Source organism: Cuculus canorus, chromosome 23 (assembly GCF_017976375.1).
Source record: "Cuculus canorus isolate bCucCan1 chromosome 23, bCucCan1.pri, whole genome shotgun sequence".
Classification (NCBI taxonomy): Eukaryota; Metazoa; Chordata; class Aves; order Cuculiformes; family Cuculidae; genus Cuculus; species Cuculus canorus.
This window is the reverse complement of record NC_071423.1, coordinates 596585-615071: the sequence shown is the minus strand read 5'-3', so window position 1 is coordinate 615071 and position 18487 is coordinate 596585. Positions and strand designations below refer to the sequence as shown.

The following is an 18487-nucleotide window of genomic DNA, read 5'->3' as shown; positions in this document are numbered from 1 at the left end:
AATGAAGGGTTTTGATTTTTTTGGGTCAGAGAAGCCTTTTGAGGCTCCCTTGAAGATTATTCCTCAATTTTCCTCGTTCTGCTTTTTCAATAAAACTAAAACCCAGGTTGGATTTGGTTTGATCCAGATGCTCCAGTCAACCAAGAGGAAACACTGTGCAGGTTGCTGATTGCCTGAAACCATTTGTACTGGGTGATAATGGTTTTGTTTCTCTGCACTTCCAGTCCCCCACGTGATTCATGTTCAGCCCCACTGCAGTCACAGCCAGAGAGTACAGAACAGCCGCTACCACCTGAAAACCCCCAGACTTACCCTGAGCCCTATGGAAGGGGATAGGGAATGGTCCCTATTGTCATAGGAGTGATTATAGGGTCCTGCAGGTTTTGGAGCTCAGGGGCACTGTGGGGTGAAGGTCCTACACAGGTTGGGGTTCATTACAGCCTCATCACCAAAAATGGGCCTGTGTCACAAGGGGACAGCACGCAGGGTGACAATAAAACAAGCCCAGAGCAGCTTCCCTGCCACCAAGGGCACAGCACCGGCACAGACTGCCAAGGGCAGTGGTGGAATCACCATCCCTGGAGAGGTTCCAAAAACGTGTAGATGTGGCACTTTGAGATGTGGTTTAGTTGGCTGTGGGTTGAGCTGATGGTTGGACTGGATGAGCTTTTCCAGTTTCAATGTTTCTATGATTCTGAGAGGAGCAGGGCATGTTTAGTGATCGCAGCAGGGTCAACCACAGCACAGTAATCTCCAGAAAGTCCATAGTAATGAAGCAGCTCTGAGATCAAGCCTGAAAATCCAGTCTGCTTCAGCACACCCAAAGAGCTTGAGCTAAAGCTGGAGCTTAAATATAGTTCCTGAGCCTATCATCCAAGAGCTTTGAGTAGAGGCCCCAAATGAGGTTCATCAGGGAAACAAGGAATCGTTGGTGCTCCCAGACCCTGGCAATCACACACTGATAGGTCCTGGTGTTGCTTCTCCCCGCCTTCTGGGCTGCTCATGGTGACAATTTCTCAGCACTGTTCTTTGTCTTCCGCCTGATGGAGACACAAACCTGTGTGCATTAACGTTGGTGTTGCGATGAACCCGGGTGGTGAAAGCAATGGTCTTGCTGCCGTACGTTTCCAATTCAATAGACGCTTGCCTTCATTTGTGAGGTGGAAATGTGAAGGATACAGATTTAGAGAGAAAAACTGCGTGACAGGGTCCAAAATCCATAGTTGTGGGATGGTTGTATCCGTGGACATTACCACCGTTATCAACAGCTGAGAAAAGCTGTGTTTCTGGCATTTCTGGTCCCTGAAGGGTGTTGATAAACCAGAGAGAGGTCACAGGAAAGCCCGGAGAATCATTAGAAGATTGAAAACCATGCAATGTTTTGAGAGCCTCCGAGGGCTCGGTCTGTTGAGTTTACCAAAGACAGGGCTACAGGGTGACGTGACCACGGTCTGTAAGGACTTGCAGGAGGATTAGGAGTTTGATAAGGCTCCCGGGGTTCACTGATAAAGGCATGGCAGGACACTACAGCTGAAGTTAAAGTCAGATCAAGCCATGAAAGAAACAAGGTGCCAAGGCTGAGTAGATAGATCTGGTTAACCACTTCTTTACCGGGCTCCAAGTTTTGGATCTCTGGCGTCTTTGGGTGTCCATCATGGTGATCACCAGCATGAGGTGAACCAGAGTGGTGATGATTTACCATGGGCTGGGCTGGACCCCTGCAGGGCAGGTCAGGACTCATGGCCATGATTGGTCCCGTGCCAGTGGCAGCCAATGTCACCTCTCGTTGCTGTGCAAAGTGGCCTGGGCTGTCTGTCACACTTGCCTGGAGTAGGTGCAGAAGGTGACAGCGGGTTCAAGAAACCAGTTCCCCTCTCTGTTCCCAGTTCCTTCTTCCCTGGGACGGTGGATGTCATGGATCTCACAGGAGTTGTGACACCCAGGTTAGACGCAGCAGGACTGGAGGGAAGCAGATGGGAGTTAAGAGCCCAATTCCCAGGGAAGTGCAGTGAAATTTGTCTGTGCTGTTTCCCCAAAGGCTTCTTGGCAGATTCCAGCCAGAAGAACTGTTATTGCAGAGCTCTGCTTGGCTGAGACACTCATATGAGCGAGGGCAAGTTGTGTGTGCAGATCCTGGCACGACTCAGCCAGGGGAAGGGGCTCTTCTCCTGGAGGAAACTGCCTTTTCTCATCTCCATTTCTTGCCCCACAGACACTTCTCCGCGATGGCAAGAGGGAGAGTATCATGAGCACCCTTTTCATCGCCCCCTCCGACATCGAGAACGGGGAGAGCGTTGTCTGCCGCGCCACCAACAAAGCCATTCCCAGTGGGAAGGAGACCTCTGTCACCATTGATATCCAACGTGAGTACACGGCCGGCTGAGCTGGCTCTGGGTATTTTGCGATCCCTGCTGCCTCCGTCGCTGCCCTGATCAGGAGTCAGGTGCCGGGACTTGGGGAGTTTTCTTTCCTGGGATTTACTGGTTTATTAATACAGTGAAGTCAGAAGATGTCATCTCCCCTGAGCTCCCTGGGGCACGAACAACCATGGGAGAGGCTGCTGCCCAGATTCTGCATCTATTGTGCATGGTTCTGAGTAAAAGCATCACCAGCTGCTGTGCTGGTGGCCAGTGTGTGTTGCACGTGGGCAGACTGTGTGCCCTGATTCAGGCCTCTGGGCTCTCTGGAGCATGGATAGATCCCAGATGGCTTTGGCTGAGCAAGCAGCATCTCTGGGCTTGGCCAGTAGCAGAGATACAGCCCATTAAGATTTCTCGTACAAAACCACGTTTCCAGTTCTACAAACTGTTCAATGGTAAATTTTTGTATTGTTCTCCTCTGAAATAACATGTTAGACACCTCGTCAGTGGGAAGACTCCCTCCCATGAAATACATCTCACGTCAGTCAACATCTGATGGGACAGGCATCTGTCAAGAGCAATAGAGAATCACAGGATCATAGAATCGCGTGGTTGGAAAAGACCTTTGAGGTCATTGAGTCCAACTGTGTGTGTTCTCTACTGAACCAGATCCCTGAGCACCTCGTCCAACAGTCTTTTAAGTGTCTCCAGGGATTGGGACTCCACGACCTCCCTGGGCAGCCTCTGACAGTGCCCGAGAACCCTTTCAGTGAGGACATTTTTCTTGATGTCCAACCCAAACCTGCCCTGGTGCAACTTGAGGCCATTTCCTCTCATTCTATCACTTGTTACTTGGCAGAAGAGCACAGCACCCACCTTACTACGACCTCCTTTCAGGCAGTTGTAGACAGTGATGAGGTCTCCTCTCATCCTCCTTTTCTCCAGGCTAAACAGCCCCAGTTCCCTCAGCCGCTCGGTGTAAGACTTGTGCTCCAGGGGGTTGAATATCATTTAGCCTTTACTGTAAATCCATGAAGCAAAATCTCCTTCCTCAACTATTCCTGTTTCACAGATCTCTTCCCTCCTCCTCTGCAAGAGCTGTTGCTCTCGGGCTCATCCTGACCTCCCTCCAGTCGGGCTTTATTTGCACGCACAATCCCTGCAGCTGTATTTACCAACAATTTGCAAATGCAGGGTGTTCGATATTAGCATGCCAGCTGCTTTCCAGAGCCCAATTAAAACTGCCTGAACAAACTCAAGAGCAGCAGAAAATTCACCATTTAAGACTTCCAGCTTTTGCTGCCGGAAGATTAACAGGCTCTTGGGTCGCTGGGTAGCATGTCCTGACAGAACCGGCCGGATAAAATGAGATAATAGCATGGGTTATTTCACAGCTGGCAAACAGTTACAATAGCTGGAAAAGCGCACGCGTTCTCACAAACAACACAAAGCCGGAGACATCATTACACCGTGCTGTACAGTGTGGGGCAGGAGACGTGAGCTGCATCCCTGAGCCTGCTGGAATCTGCTTTAAACAGAGAAAGACCCAATAAAGAACACCAATTTCCACTCCGAGCCATTAAATACTCCATGCTGTGAAAGTAATAATAATAATATCCTATTCAGGTATTAAAAGTATGTTGTTCTTAATGGGGTCTAATGAGAATATCAGTTTCCCAGTGCTGGATGGGTGATGGAGGGATAGAAAAAGAGCAAGATGGATTAACCAGCCTGAGGTGAGGTGGGGTGGGTTTCATCCTGGATGCAAGCACCTGCTCTAGCTGCTGCCCTGTCCATTTGGTTTCCCTCCCAACCTGGTAGGGAATAGGCAGCGTGCACTTTGCAAAGAGCTAGATGTATTGTTCTTGAGAAAAAAAATTATCTGAACCACTCGTTTCTCCTGGGACCTGTCCTGGGAAAGGCTGGCTACAAAGGCAAGATGTGCAGCACACCTTTCTGTACCACCCTGGTGACAGAATCTTGGAATGGTTTGGGCTGGAAGGGACCTCAAAGCCCACCCAGTCCCACCCCCTGCCATGGGCAGAGACACCTCCCACTGGATCAGGGGCTCCAAGCCCCATACAACCTGGCCTTGAACCCCTCCAGGGATGGGGCAGCCACCACTGCTCTGGGCAACCTGGGCCAGGGCCTCCCCACCCTCACAGCAAAACATTTCTTCCTAAGATCTCATCTCAATCTCCCCTCTTTCAGCTCAAAAACTTTCCCCCTCATCCTCTCCCTGCACTCTCTGATCTCCCCACCTTTCCTGGAGCCCCTTTCAGTGCTGGAAGCTGCTCTAAGGTCTCCCCGGAGTCTTCTCCAGGCTGAACAACCTCAACTCTCCCAGCCTGTCCTTGCACAGGAGGTGCTCCAGCCTTCAGATCATCTCCGTGGCTTCCTTTGGATCTACTCTGAGTTCCATGTCCTTCCTGTTCTGAGGACTCCAGAACTGGACACAGGGCTTCAGGTTGGGTCTCTCCAGAGTGGAGCAGAGAGGCAGAATCCTCTCCCTCACCCTGCTGGTCCCACTGCTTTGGATGCAGCTCAGAACACGGTTTGGATTTCAGGGCTGCAGGTGGACATCGCCAACTCATGTTTAGCTTCTCATCCCCCAACACCCCAAGCCCTTCTCCTCAGGGCTGCTCCCAGTCCATTCTCAGCCCAGCCTGGATTTGTGCTTGGGATTGCCCCAACCCCAGTGCAGGACCTTGCCCTCGGCCTTGTAGAACTCCATGAGGTTTGCACGGCCCCATCAATGCCGCCTGTCCAGGTCCCTCTGGATGCCGTCCAGGTCCCTCTGGATGCCATCCCTGCCCTCCAGTGTGTTGGCTGCACCACACACCTTGATGTTGTTGACAGACTTGTTGAGGGTATCCTCAATCCCACCGTCCATGTCTGCAACAATGATGTTGAACAACACCAGCCCCAATATCAACCCTTGAGATACACCACTTGTCACTAGTTTCTGCTTGGATATTGAGCCATTGACCACAACCCTTCGAGTGCAACCATCCAGCCAATTCCTTATCCAGGTCCTTTCAGTGGGTCTTCTATGATTTAGCAGAGAACAGCACCCTGGCAGGGGGAAAGAAGTAGTTTCTGCATGAAAAAGGAAGGAGGCAGCAGTTGTTGGTTGGTGTGCTATCCTCAGCCTGGCACAACCTCCTGCATTTCACCCCAGAGCCTGCACATCTCCACCTCTGCTGGACCCACCACAGCAAACATTGGCCCAGCTGCGTGGTTTGAAAGAGACGGCCTTGCAAAATGATCCCATGGAACTAAAAATAATCCTTTGCAGGAAGCAGCATCCTGGTAAATCACTCCTACTGCTTTCGTTTTCTTTTGCAACTCAAAAGAGCATCACAAATGTTCGCACTCCTCAAAGAGCTGCCAGGGTGGGGGTTATTTCCTCCTCGTGGTGGGGGAGAATATCCTCTTTCAGCTGATGTGAAGTTGAAGTTCAGCTCCCACTAATCTCATGGAGGCACTGCCTGCCAATCTTAGCAGCAATGAAACAGCTGAGTCATAAAACCCTCCCCTTCCAAAAGGAAAAAAAAAGGGGGAAAAGAAAGGAACTGAAAAAAAAAAAAACCCAGAGCGGGGTCTGTAATGGGAACACTAAGTGACTCCAGCTGGAACATCTGTTCAATGTGATTTCCGTTCCACCAGCCACATCAAAGTCAGCCTCCTGTGAGTTATGCGCTGAACATCACAAGTGGGATTAAAATCATGTTTAATAGTTTGATATGCCATAAACTATTTATACTGCCAGAGCCCAGTGGCTCTCTGGAAGCGCACATCCAGTGCGCCGGGATGGGGAGGAGCAGGGTTATTGCTTATCCAAAGCCATTTGCTCCGAGCCTTTGCACACACACAGGCAGTCACTCATTTTTACACCTTTTTCTCTTTTCATGGCAAGAAGGGATTTGTGGTTTTTTGCAGGAGGTGGGAGTAGGAGAAAGAAAGCGGAGAGTCTGTGGGGCAGAGTGATGAGCAAACTGAGGGCCACGGTGATACCCAAAATATTCCTCTTTTTGTAATGGTAACTACCTCTTGTATCAATGTCTCTGGGCTGGAGGGGCTCCTGCTGTGGTTATCCTTGTAGCACTGGAATATTTTGTTCCCTTTTGTGCTTCCCACTGTGTAGTGTGAAAGCCCAGGGTTGAGGAGGCATCTTGGGCTGCTTCCAGCTCCTCATTCCTTCTCCCATGACCCACAGGCTGGTTTTGGATTCCAGATAGAGCTTTGGAAGGGCGTCTCTGGGATCTGGAGGGGAGAGGAGCCTCGAGAGGGGTCTGCAGGATGCTCAAGCCCGTGGAGCTCAGCCTGTGACCCCAGTGATCATTTCCCAGGTGCCGAGAACAGGGGGACACGAGGGGTTTGCTCGGGTGCCAGAGGGGCTGCAGGGCTGCCCAGGAGCCTGCTGGTCCTCCAGCGTTCGCGGGGATGTGCGACACTGGACGGGCGAACGTTTGCACACGCATTTTCCTCCCAGCCACCCGTCGGCTGCCTCTATCTGATTCTATCATTCAAATTAATTACAAGAAGCCGGGCAGGAATTATAATTGTAACCGAGTGGAATTACATCCTGATGAGTTCCAATTTGTCTCTCGATTTTTTTCCTTTTTCCCCTTTAAACTACCCAAAAAACACACTCACCCGCACAAACTAACGCTCTCCGCAGCGCCCGCCGCCTCGCGGGGAAGCTGCTGCAATATTAGAAAGCCCAATCCCATTTGTGAAAGGCGAGATCAAAGACTTTAATTCATTTCCTTTGCTCTTTTTTTTTTTCCTTCATTTTAATCTCTTCTTTTTTTTTTTTTCCTTTGGATGGCAGGAGGGAGCCGGGCTCATTTTAATACAAAGAGGCTCCTCTGTAAATCGTAGGCACAGCTACTAAACCATCAAACAATGGGGAAGCTACTAAAGAGAAGTGTGATTCATATTTAACAAAGGAAGGTGATTAGCTGCTGTTGTACAACAATAGGGAAGTGTCAGGATGCCTGCAAATGAATTAGGAGCCCACTATATATCTCTGGGCTGTTCTGTATGGGAAGCTCATTTATATTCCCAACTGTGCCCATCTTTATTGTCATTTGAATTGCACATTTTCAAATGAGATTAGGGTAAATTGAAAATACCTATAATTTCCCCGTCATAATTTCCCATCAAGAAGGCAGGTGGCTTCGCTCGCAACAAAGCGGGGCTCTGGCTGGGTAAATATCGCGGGGAGGCGGCAGAGGAGGAGGCTCTGCAGCGTGTGGGGCACAGGGGTGCCCGATGCCCCCTTTCATTCCCCTCTCATCCAGGTTGCATCCTGCCAAGGGCACTGCCAAGGCCACCTCCAAGAATCCATCCTCCTCCCCAGATGACGAGGGGAACAGTTTTGAGCTGAAAGAGGGGAGATTGAGATGAGATCTTAGGAAGAAATGTTTTGCTGTGAGGGTGGGGAGGCCCTGGCCCAGGTTGCCCAGAGCAGTGGTGGCTGCCCCATCCCTAGAGACGTTCAAGGCCAGGTTGGATGGGGCTTGGAGCCCCTGAGCCAGTGGGAGGTGTCCCTGCCCATGGCAGGGGCTGGAACTGTGTGTTCTTTGACTTCCCTTCCAACCCAAACCATTCCACTATCCTGTGATTCCAGCCCGCACCCCACCAGGCAGGGAGAGACAGGCTGGAATAACACAGGACTGTTTTGGATGCTGTCCTGCTCTCTTGGCACACAGACAACCTTCCTGCTTTCCTCTCCTCTCCTGCCACTCTGCCGGTGCCAATCCTTCCCCTGCCTTTGTGGGCAGCTTCTCACATGTGCGAGGTTTCACCCACTGCCATTACCCTTGCAAAGTTGTACCCAGAAGAGAGGTGTCAGTCGAGGTGTCCTCGCATCCCTGTGCCCAGCTGAAGACCATACCCTCGAGTAAAGGTGCTGAGCAGTTGCCAGAGAGCCAGGGCTCTTCAGCAGGACCCTGACTTGTCCATGCTGGAGAAAACTGGTGGAGGAAGAATCATAGAATAGTTTCAGTTGGAAGGGACCTTAAATATCATCTAGTTCCAACCCTCCTGCCATGGGCAGGGACATCCCTCTGGATCAGTCTGCCCAAGGCCCATCCAACCTGGCCTGGAACCCCTCCAGGGATGGGGCAGCCACAGCTTCCCTGGGCAACCTGGGCCAGTGTCTCACCACTCTCATAATGAAGAAATTCTTCCTAATGTCCAGTCTAAATCTGCCCCTCGCCAGCTGGCGGGGGACCTTCCATCGCTATTAAGCACAAGGTCACTCCTTGAGCTTGCATTAGATCTATGCCTTCACGGCATCCGAGCAGTAAATTGAGCATCATAGAATCATCTAGGTTGGAAAAGACCTTTAGGTCAGGCCCATCATTATCCCAGCCCTGCCAAAACACCACAAAACCATGTCCCTAAGCCACTAAAACTTGTCCCTCATGCTGTCCCCAACCTTGCAATGCTGACCACATCTCCAGCGCTGGTCTCCAGCATGCCCACCTGCATGTGATGCTCAGGAAGGTCTCCTGGGCCAGCAGGTACCAACCAGCTTTGCTTCCCTCAGGTCAGCAGGGCTGACCCCAGCGTCTGCTTGAGTGCCGAGCTCAACTGCAGACTTTCACCATGCTCCTCCCAAGAAGGATGTTGTGGAGATATTTAGGAAGAGGAGAGAGGCAGCAGATAGAGGTGAACACATAGCACATCCTAAAACAGTTGGACCAGATGATCCTAGAGGTCTCTTCCGACCTGATATTCTATTACTCTATTATTTTGGGATGCATTTTTATATATGTTTCATCATACCTCTACCCCAAGGGCAGGACAGCCCCTTTAGCTGGATCAACGAGCTGGCCTTATCTTCTCTCCACAGCTTTAATGCAGTCTCCAATGGGACAACTGGTTCTTCAGGCAAATAAAAATGAGGTCCAGTCCTTAAAACCCAAAGCTGGAGGGCTAACGCCCCCTCTCAGACTAAATTAGAAACTAAAACAACCCTGGATATTCTTATTCCCCATCCAAACATTGCATCTTTTTCTCCTCTATCTTGTTTTCATGGCTTCTCTCCTAAGTTTTGTTTGCTGCTAAAGCATTTAGATGCTTATCATGTCAAAAAAGAGAAGGCTGTGCACCAGTCAGAAGAACTGGAGGGCCTGTGACACCAATAAGGACTTGGCAGAGATGATTAGGCTGATGAAAGTGCAGAAATGCCACTTTCAAGTGAGCGGGTAGACAAGAGATCATCATTACACGGTGTGATATTAAATGGGAGCTTTTCAAAGCAGGCAAGTTTATTTCCTTAAACGGGAATCAGAGCTGGCTTTAACATTTTTGAAGTGAAATGCTACATCGAATGGTGTGTGTGGCTCCCTTTTCTGTCTTATTTACTGAAGCCCTCCAAGACAAGAGCAATGTGCGTGACATGAGCCTGTCTTCCAAAGCCCTAAACATTATATCACAGCACCAAGCAGTCTCAGGGCTTTTGCTATGTTTTCTTAGGACCAATTTTTGCTTTCAGCCTCAGAAGCCTGGCAGGAAGTAGGTCAGGGTTTGCTGTGCTGTGTCTTCAAGTCTCTCATGGGCTTCTCTCTAACTCTTTGCAGACCCACCCCTGGTGAACTTGTCCGTGGAGCCGCAGCCGGTTCTAGAGGATAACACTGTGAAGTTCCACTGCTCTGCCAAGGCCAACCCTGCTGTCACCCAGTACAGGTAAGGCAGCTGCCCTGATCGCTGGCAGCACGCATCTCGCTCCAGCCCAGCGCTGAGAACTTCTCATGTTCCCCACCATGCAAGGTTCTTTCCTCCGGGTAACCCAAGAATGCTCAGCACCTCTGGTTGCAGTTTTTATTGCCTATTCCACTTGCTTCCATGGTTATCACTGCTTGGTGGTCTTTCTAGTTCATGCCCATGGCCTCTGTTGTTCTCTGGCTGGGGAATGCCGTGTCTGGAACCAGACACATCCCCTGATCCCCGCAGAGCAGCAGAGACCTGCTGTGGCACAGCCCTCTTCCCAGTATCCCCGCTCCAATGGCTCCCCGATGCAGTTCTTGCCTTGATGATGTTGTTAGACATCGAGAGGCTCCAATTGCCTCCGCATTAGGCTGTCTGCTACATTTTGCTGCATGCAGCAAGTCCTCGGTTAGAGATTCATTGGCGCTTTGGAGTGGATTAAGAGGCCTGGCACTGAGCTGGCGAAGCCATCTGTTTGGGGACATAACGAGCAAAGCACGCCGAGTGAAAAGTCTATTATGGGAAAATTCCTTCTTTTTTTTTTTTTTGCATACTCTTTTATGATTCGAACAATACAACTCCATCGCCGTCTCCATGTAACCCTTAAGTAACCACTGTAAGCCTCTCGAACCCAGCAGCGTGAAGCAGAGCTCAGAAGGGGCCAGAGCAGAGGTGCCTGCGCCGGAGACATGGGTGGACATAGGGATGGGCTCTCCTTGAGTGAGACATTCTCCTTGAGTGAGGCATTCTCCTTGAGTGGGTGGGATTGCTGCTACCAGCTGGGGTCTTCGGTGCCCATCTAGGAGCCATAGAGAGCTGGAACCAGGGCATGAGCAGTTGAGGGGCTGGTTGATGCTGATGAGGCTGTTGCAGCAGAGAGCTGGAACCAAGGCATGAGCAGTTGAGGGGCTGGTTGATGCTGATGAGGTCGTTGCAGCAAGAGAATTGCAGGAGGAGAAACTGCATAGCTTGCAGCTGCAGCAGATCTGGGCAGAAGTCAGTGTAATGGGGCTTCCTGCCTGCACCCCTTCCCTGAGGCAGTCCCAAGCACCCTTTGATCCGTACTCACGAGGCACTGAAGGGATTGAGGAGTAGAACCCCAGCCATGGCTGAATGCTGCGGCAGACAGGCTCATCGCTCACTGTTTTGCAGTCAGTTAATCTCACCCACTGTGGAGCGTGAGCAGATGGCTCTGCAGAGTCACTACTGATGGCTCTTGGGTCCAGCGATGGGGGCCGCCAGCATTAGGAAACATCCCTCCCCTCAGAGCTTTCTTGGTCTAAGCCGGCAAAAAGACATGTATGGAAATCAGGGTGGGTTATCATCACCCTCTGGGAGGAGAGAGCATCGTGCTCAGCCTCATGGCTCCAGATCATGGACGTGGAAGCATTTCACAGCAACCAAGTAGAGCCCCGTCCCACTGCTGCAATCACTGCTCATCACTCCTGCCTTAAAGTTATGAGCATCCATGCACGGACATGCAATCAGCTCTGGGTTTGGCAGTTGATAATAACAGAGGAGGCACCTCTGGGGACAGGTTACCATGACCCGCCTCCTGTTCAGCTCATACAGCTTAATTAGTACAATCAAGTTTGCTGGTAGGAACGATTCCTTCTGGAGGGATATCTGCTATCAGCACAACAAAATAATAATTGTGTTCCTAGTTACACAGAAAAGTTATTAATTTGAGAAGTCAATTAATGTCAAAGATACAAATAGCCCTGTTTTCATATTTACAGTGAGGAGGAAAGCAAAGTGCGTGACAATCTGGGGAAGGATCTGGGCAAACGTCCCACGTGGGTCTTACACCGTGATTGATTCTGGTGTAGTCAAAGGTAGAACAAATGCCTTTGGCCAAGGAACTAGCCAGTTGCAAAATTTCTGCTCTGAAGACAGAGTGTCTGTCCTGAAGGGGCTTTCCCATCATCCCTGGCCCCAGCCTGGGCTGTTTCCCTTTACAGTGGAGCAGCCTTCAAGGATTCCATTTGTGTTTTCTCCTTCCTCTTGGGTGTTTCCATCCTCCTGTGCGTGGCTCTCCCTGGCCAAAGCAATGCTGGATTGCTGTGCTCCACCACATGGCAGATGGACCTGCCAGGCTTCTCCCCTCCTTTTTTTTGCAGCCCACTGCAGTGGCAAATGCCATCTGCAGCCCTCTTCCTTCCTTCTCGCCATCCCTCCTGTCTTGAGCTCATGACATATTTCATGATAGTCTTCACTGTCCAAACTAATTGCACAGGTTTCTTTTTCCAGGGTGTGCTGGGGAGGGGCTTTTGGTCAGGGAGGGCAGGGATAGGATGAGAGGGAATGGTTTTCAGCTGAAAGAGGGGAGATTGAGATGAGATCTTAGGAAGAAATGTTTTTCTGTGAGGGTGGGGAGGCCCTGGCCCAGGGTGCCCAGAGCAGTGGGGGCTGCCCCATCCCTGGAGGGGTTCCAGGCCAGGTTGGATGGGGCTTGGAGCCCCTGATCCAGTGGGAGGTGTCCCTGCCCATGGCAGGGGGTGGGACTGGAGGGGCTTTGAGGTCCCTTCCAAGCCAAACTATTCTATGGTTCTATTCTATGCTTTCTCAAAAAAAAGGAATTTTTAGGGGGAGAGGTGGAAAAGAGGCATGAAAAATTCAAGCATATTGGATTTCTCGTTTCTTAAGTTCCTTTCCCATGTTAACATCACACAAGGCTTTTTCCCCACCACTGTGAAAAGCAAACAGGATTCAGCAGTGCTCGGCAGGGCTTCCTTCTGCTTTAATGGCTCTGATTGATTGGAGGGGGTTTCATTTCCCTTCCAATAGATCACAAATCTCTTCACCAGCTATGTAAAGGCAGCAGAGGTTCTGGCACAGAAGCTTGGTGTCTTCCAGAAAGGACATCAAAGCAAGGAGCCCCCTGCACCTTGCCACTGACTAGGAGGGAAGATGGGTAGAGGGGTGGGACGTGTAAAGCCCCAGGGGTGAGGTAGTTGGAGGTGTGAAAAGGCAGAACATAGACTCATAGAATGATTTGGGTTGGAAGGGACCTCAAAGACCATCCAGTTCCAACCCCCCTGCCACGGGCAGGGACACCTCCCACTGGATCAAGTTGCTCCAAGCCCCATTCAACCTGGCCTTGAAAACAATGAGCTTGGTGTCATTGTCCCCAGAGCCACTCGGGACCCCATCGGTCGTGAAAATTAACTTACTCTGCCTTAAAACCAAACAATAGAGAGGAAGTATGATGGGGGTTTTTTTTCTCCTCAAGGAGGAGAGAACCACTCTATCTCCTATGGCTTCCCACATCCTCAGACAGAAACAGCAGATCTCGGTCTTCAGCTGATGTTTATTTTTAATACCTCCCAATGTGTTTGTCAGTAAGCAGCTCCGAATACAAAGAAAAATATCTAAACACCATAAATCCCCTTATTTTTTTGGTGATAAATCCACAGCCAGCTCTGCATCCCTGCTCTGAATACACAAACAAGCTGTCACCTTGCTTGAATTTGCAAGTGGGGTGTCAGTTTTGCATCAGGTTTTCACCCTGGGTGTTTCTGGCTGGGAAAAGTGAGTGAAGGTGAGCATCACACCCGAAGGTCCTCGTCTGGGAAGCAGCCGTGAACCACGCTGCTCGTTAGAAGAAGCTGCTAAGCCAGTGCTGGGGTTGTAAGCACAGAACCCTCTCTCTTTGTTGGGGGAAAAGAAGCAAAATTCAACAAAATTTCCCAGGAGACAAAAATCTCCCTCTACCGCCACCCAAACGCCTGCATCAAGAATACAGCTGTGATGAAATCAAGACGGCTGCTTTGTCCTGAAGAGGTTTTCTTTGTGTTCTCTTATATAATCTATCACAGACGTGTGGGGTTTTTAACGCAAGGAAAACCTAGTTAGAAAGGAGACCTCGGGGCCATCTGCTCCCAGAACCAGAGTGGAAAGTTATAACCTGAGCCGCAGCTTCTCTTTTGGGGGCATTTAACAACATTTTGTCAAAATCGATGGGTTTCTGTGAAATGTTTGGACTACCCCAGCATTTTATAACAGGAGAGAAAGCTAGAACCCACCTCTGCCTTAAAATTCACCGGCATCTCGCGATGCTGGGGAGCAGGCAGGGCTGGGACAGGGTGTCCTTTGCTGGAAACAAGGTTCCTCCCCTCCTTCCCTTAGCTGAGAGTACCCTGCAGCTGAAGCTGGAGCTGAAATCTTAGTCCTCCGCCCTCACTGGCAGCAGTGATTGCTTGACAAGGAGCATCTTTTTCCCCCGGGGTGTTTGTTGGCCAGCGATGTCACCTGGGCTGTCACTCGCTTCTGGATGTGGGACGGGCCAGTGTCACCAAATGCGAGTGGGAGAGCTGGGCAGAGGGCTGCGAAAGTGTCACAGTGAGGCGTGAGTGGGGTTTCTTTGGCCCAGGGATGAATTAACCCTGGCAGCGGGGGGGTTGCATGTTTGCATGTATTCCCTCCAAATCTACAGAGCAATCTTTGCACATAGGCCCTGTGGCCTCTGTAGGGTCTGATACGCCCTGCGTTGGGTTTATCCCTCCTCCTAGGGGCAGCTAAAGAGAAGCTCACCCCACCAAAATGCTGCTGCTGTTCTGCTCAAGAAAGCCTTGAGGGGACCTGGGCTGCTTGGCAGCGCCTCCAGGGATGTGTCCCTGTCTGATTTGGTGCTGTGGATGTGGGGCTGAAAGCCCAAGGAAGGCTTCCTGGTGTCTCAGCGATGGTGGGGGAAAGCTGCCCCTTCCTCTCCTCTTGCCTCGAGCCGCTGCCTGTCTCTGCCAGACAGAGCATCGCACAGGCAGAGCATCGCACAGGCAGAGCATCGTGCAGGAGAAGCATCTCACGGGCAGAGCATCGCACTGACAGCATCACGCAGGCAGGGCATCGCGGAGGCAGATGATCACACAGGCAAAGCATCATGCAGGCACAGCATCACACAGCCGCTGTGCCAGGCTGGAGGAGCAGCCGCAGCAAACGGCTCCACCAGGCAGCGAGCATATGTGCGGGCAAATTGCACCGTCTTGCCTTCCTCTAATAACGCACTTCCCACGCTCCTCTGCCTCCCGGTGGATGATTCTGGGCTGGAGAAGGGGAATTGGGGAATTTACTGACTTTCTTTTGCTGCGAGCGAATGGGCAAGAAAGGGAAAGAGAGAGAGAGTAATTAGCTGTCGCCGTTGTTCTGCCACCTGTGATGGCGGTAAAATTAATGGAAAGCAACAGAAGTCGGGGCTACGTGAACCGACTCCCAACCAGGCCTCCTCTTTGCTCACTTCAGATCTCTCTATTTGCCAATCTTCTCTTGGCTTTTGATGTCTGTTGTGTGTCTGTGGGGTGTTTTTTTTTTGCTGTTATTATTTATCACTCGCAGTAAGAAAGAGAATCTTTAAAGTGGCAGAAGAAAATTGGGAAATTTAATATTGCAGGAGGCAGAGTCCCTCAGCCTTTTGGGCTCCTCCAATGATGATTATTTTTGCAGAGCGATGGGGAGTTGGTACAGGCAGGACGATAATACATACCTCTCTCTCAGGCACTGATGCAGCGCTCTCACCCCCAAGGCTAGCAGGGACCTTTCAAATAACATTATCTTTGTAGTCACAGAGGGAACATTTCGAGCCCCTCCCTCAGCATCAGCTGCAGTACTGGGACCATTGCATTTCCAAAACAAGGCACGGGACTGACAGACAAACAGACATCGGTGGAGAGGTTGAGCTATCCCTGCGCAGCTGCTGCAGGGCATCTGGCTCTGGGATTGAGTGCAGCACCTGTGAACAACACACACATCTCTCCGTAACTGCACGGGACGTGGCACAAGCCTCAGCTGATGCAGCAGCAGAAGCAGAGCTCGGGAGGAGATGGGAAGCCTTATGCAGGGGATGGTGCTACACTACTTCTTCCCCATCCTATAGCAGAAGGTGGGTTGCACTTTATGTGGACCGAGTGAGCTCCACCTGCCCTCGTTGGGCTGAAGCCAAAGGTGCTGCCTGCCAAATATTGGTGAAGATCTTCGTGTATCAACCAGGCTGGTGAACTGCAGCTGCAGGACAAGGCTTGAGCCACACCATCTTCCCAGACCTCAGAGGGCCTGGTCAGGCTACGCTGGAGCTCGGAGCCAGCCCACGGCATCCCTCTGTCCTCAGCTCCACCATCAGCACTGACACACCACGTGGCCCAGCTCGCGGCAGGAGCAGTGTTTGTTTACTGAGTGGGCTCTGGTCTGTAGAAAAGACCTTCTTGTTTGGTTAGCATTGTTTTATCTTTGAACAAACAGAGCGCTGTCACTCATCAAATATTAATCCAAACTCAACTGCTTTTTCGAGAGGTTTTTTTTACCAGCAGTAGGGCTCGAGTGCATCTGATGGGAGACAACGTCCTCACCTCCTCCTGCCTTTGCACAGGGGACAATAAAAAGATGGGACTTATTGCTGTTACGAAGGGGCAACAACAGGGAAGAGATCCAGTGCTGAGCCCCATCCTCCAGGCTGTCTCACAGGGTCCTGGCTCTGGTTGGGATGCAGGGCAGGCGTTCCCCACCCACCCTCAGGGAGACATGTGGATGCAAAGCCTAAGTGCCCGCAGTAGATCTGTCTCCAAGGTGGTACCCAAGCACAGGTCTGCGAGCAGTTTGGCTGAAGGTCTTGGGGGGAAAGCGGCAGGTTTGTTAGGATTTATGTAGATATGGAAAAATCATACCTGGTATCGAGGAGCTCTGAGAAGAGAAGGACAAAATACTGATACGCATCAGCTGGGCTTTGGCCTGCCTGTCTTACACTGTGCCACATCAAAGGCATTCATTCCTTGGAGACTCATTCCCACGTTTTGTTTCAACAAACTCAGAGGAGATGTACTAACTCCACAGAGCATTGTTTTTCTCTTTACTTTGGGTCTCTTCTGCACACTTTGGGGCAGTGCTGGGACCTGCCAGCATCTTACCAGGCTTGTTCTTCAGACGCATCAGGCCGCCATGGAGAAGACAAGTTCTCTGAGAGTATGTGTCCTGCTGGAACCAGCAGCACCACAGCTTGGAAGTTTGCTCAGATGCTTGAACCAGCTCCCTCGTGGTTTGGCATTGCTTTGCTATATGGCAACGAGTCAGTTGATAAGAGAGTGTGCTGGTCGATGACATTGGGTGGAAGAACAGCAAAGCCAGGAGCAGTACAAAGCTGAGAGAGCGTTATCAAAGGGATGGGGCGCTTGGCTTGAGTGAATTGTAGCACCTTCACTGCCCCGGTAAATGTGGCTGGGAGGACCAAGTCACTGCTAGAAGCACATCCATCGTCAGTCATGGGCTCAACACAAGGACTCAGCTTCTCCAAAACAAATCCCCAAGGCAAGAGAGAAGAGAAGGCTCCTGCTGTGGTTGTGCAGTTGTAGCAGAAGGGGAAGCTCAGAGTGAAGATCAGCAAGTCACTGATTCACATGCAGTACCTAGGGGTTCCCATCCCTTGCTCCTCACACTCGCTCCTTGGGGATCTGGCCTGTTTGGATGGGTCCTCCCCATGCCAGATGTGTCCAAAGTAGGATTCAAGAGAAAGGAGTTAATGCCCCATGTTCAGACAGTGAGGAGAACTGGGCTGAGTGATGGATCCACCTTGTTTCATCTGACCATTGCCTGGAGAAGTCATGGCTGCCCCATCCCTGGAGGTGTTCCCGGCCAGGTTGGATGGGGCTTGGAGCCCCTGATCCAGTGGGAGGTGTCCCTGCCCATGGAGTGGGTGGGGAAGTGGATGGCTTTGAAGTCCCTTCCAACCCAAACCATTCTGTGATTCTGTGATTCATCAATAGAGCCAAAGAACTCAGGTTTTAGGGAAGGAAGAGTCTTGGGAATGGTTTCCTGCTTCCAGGACTGTCGAGCAGAGAGGATAATAACCCCAGGTGCTGGAAGATCTCTCTCTTGCAGTTAGCTCTCCATACCTCCTTCACTTGGTCAGCTGGGCACAACACCTCTCTTCCCAGGTGAAAGGCCGGGGAAAGGTGTATTGGAAGTTTAATGCTCTTCCATGCCACCGAAGTTGTCCCTGCATCTTTCATTTAGCTGCTGCAGAATATGTTCACAGATCTGTAGGCTGTAAAGGCCAGAAGGGATTATTGCATCAGGGAGATGCATTTCATTGGCAACTCTTGATGGAGAAGTGGCAAATGATCCATCTAACAGCTCACCTGGCGCTGCCTGTTGCCAAGCCGCAGCAGTGCCCATTTTCCCTATTCTGGCACTGCAAGACTGGAATATATTTTAATATGAAATTCAGATGGCTTTGAAAAATGTCTCCTGGGAGTTGGTGTGCTTGGTGTCTTGCTTGTTTTGTTCTGCCCATTCATGAAAGGCCCAGAATAAAAGTGAACATCACTCTTGTACCTTGCATTCCCCAGGGCTTCTGCTCACTCTGACCACCACCCGACTGGCAGGATTTATCTCCCCAGCAGTCTTTGCCAGGGAAGGGG

General features: G+C 50.9%; 1 protein-coding gene across 3 annotated transcripts in view; it reads left to right on the top strand.

Annotated features, from left to right (window-relative positions):
• Positions 1 to 18487, top strand: part of KIRREL3 (kirre like nephrin family adhesion molecule 3) — a 430776-nt gene that overhangs the window by 362894 nt on the left and 49395 nt on the right. For all 3 annotated transcript variants that reach the window (XM_054086908.1, XM_054086909.1, XM_054086910.1), the window contains 2 exons: positions 2213 to 2363; positions 9959 to 10064. In XM_054086908.1, coding sequence (XP_053942883.1) covers positions 2213 to 2363; positions 9959 to 10064 — 257 coding nt within the window. The remainder of the gene's footprint in view (positions 1 to 2212; positions 2364 to 9958; positions 10065 to 18487) is intronic.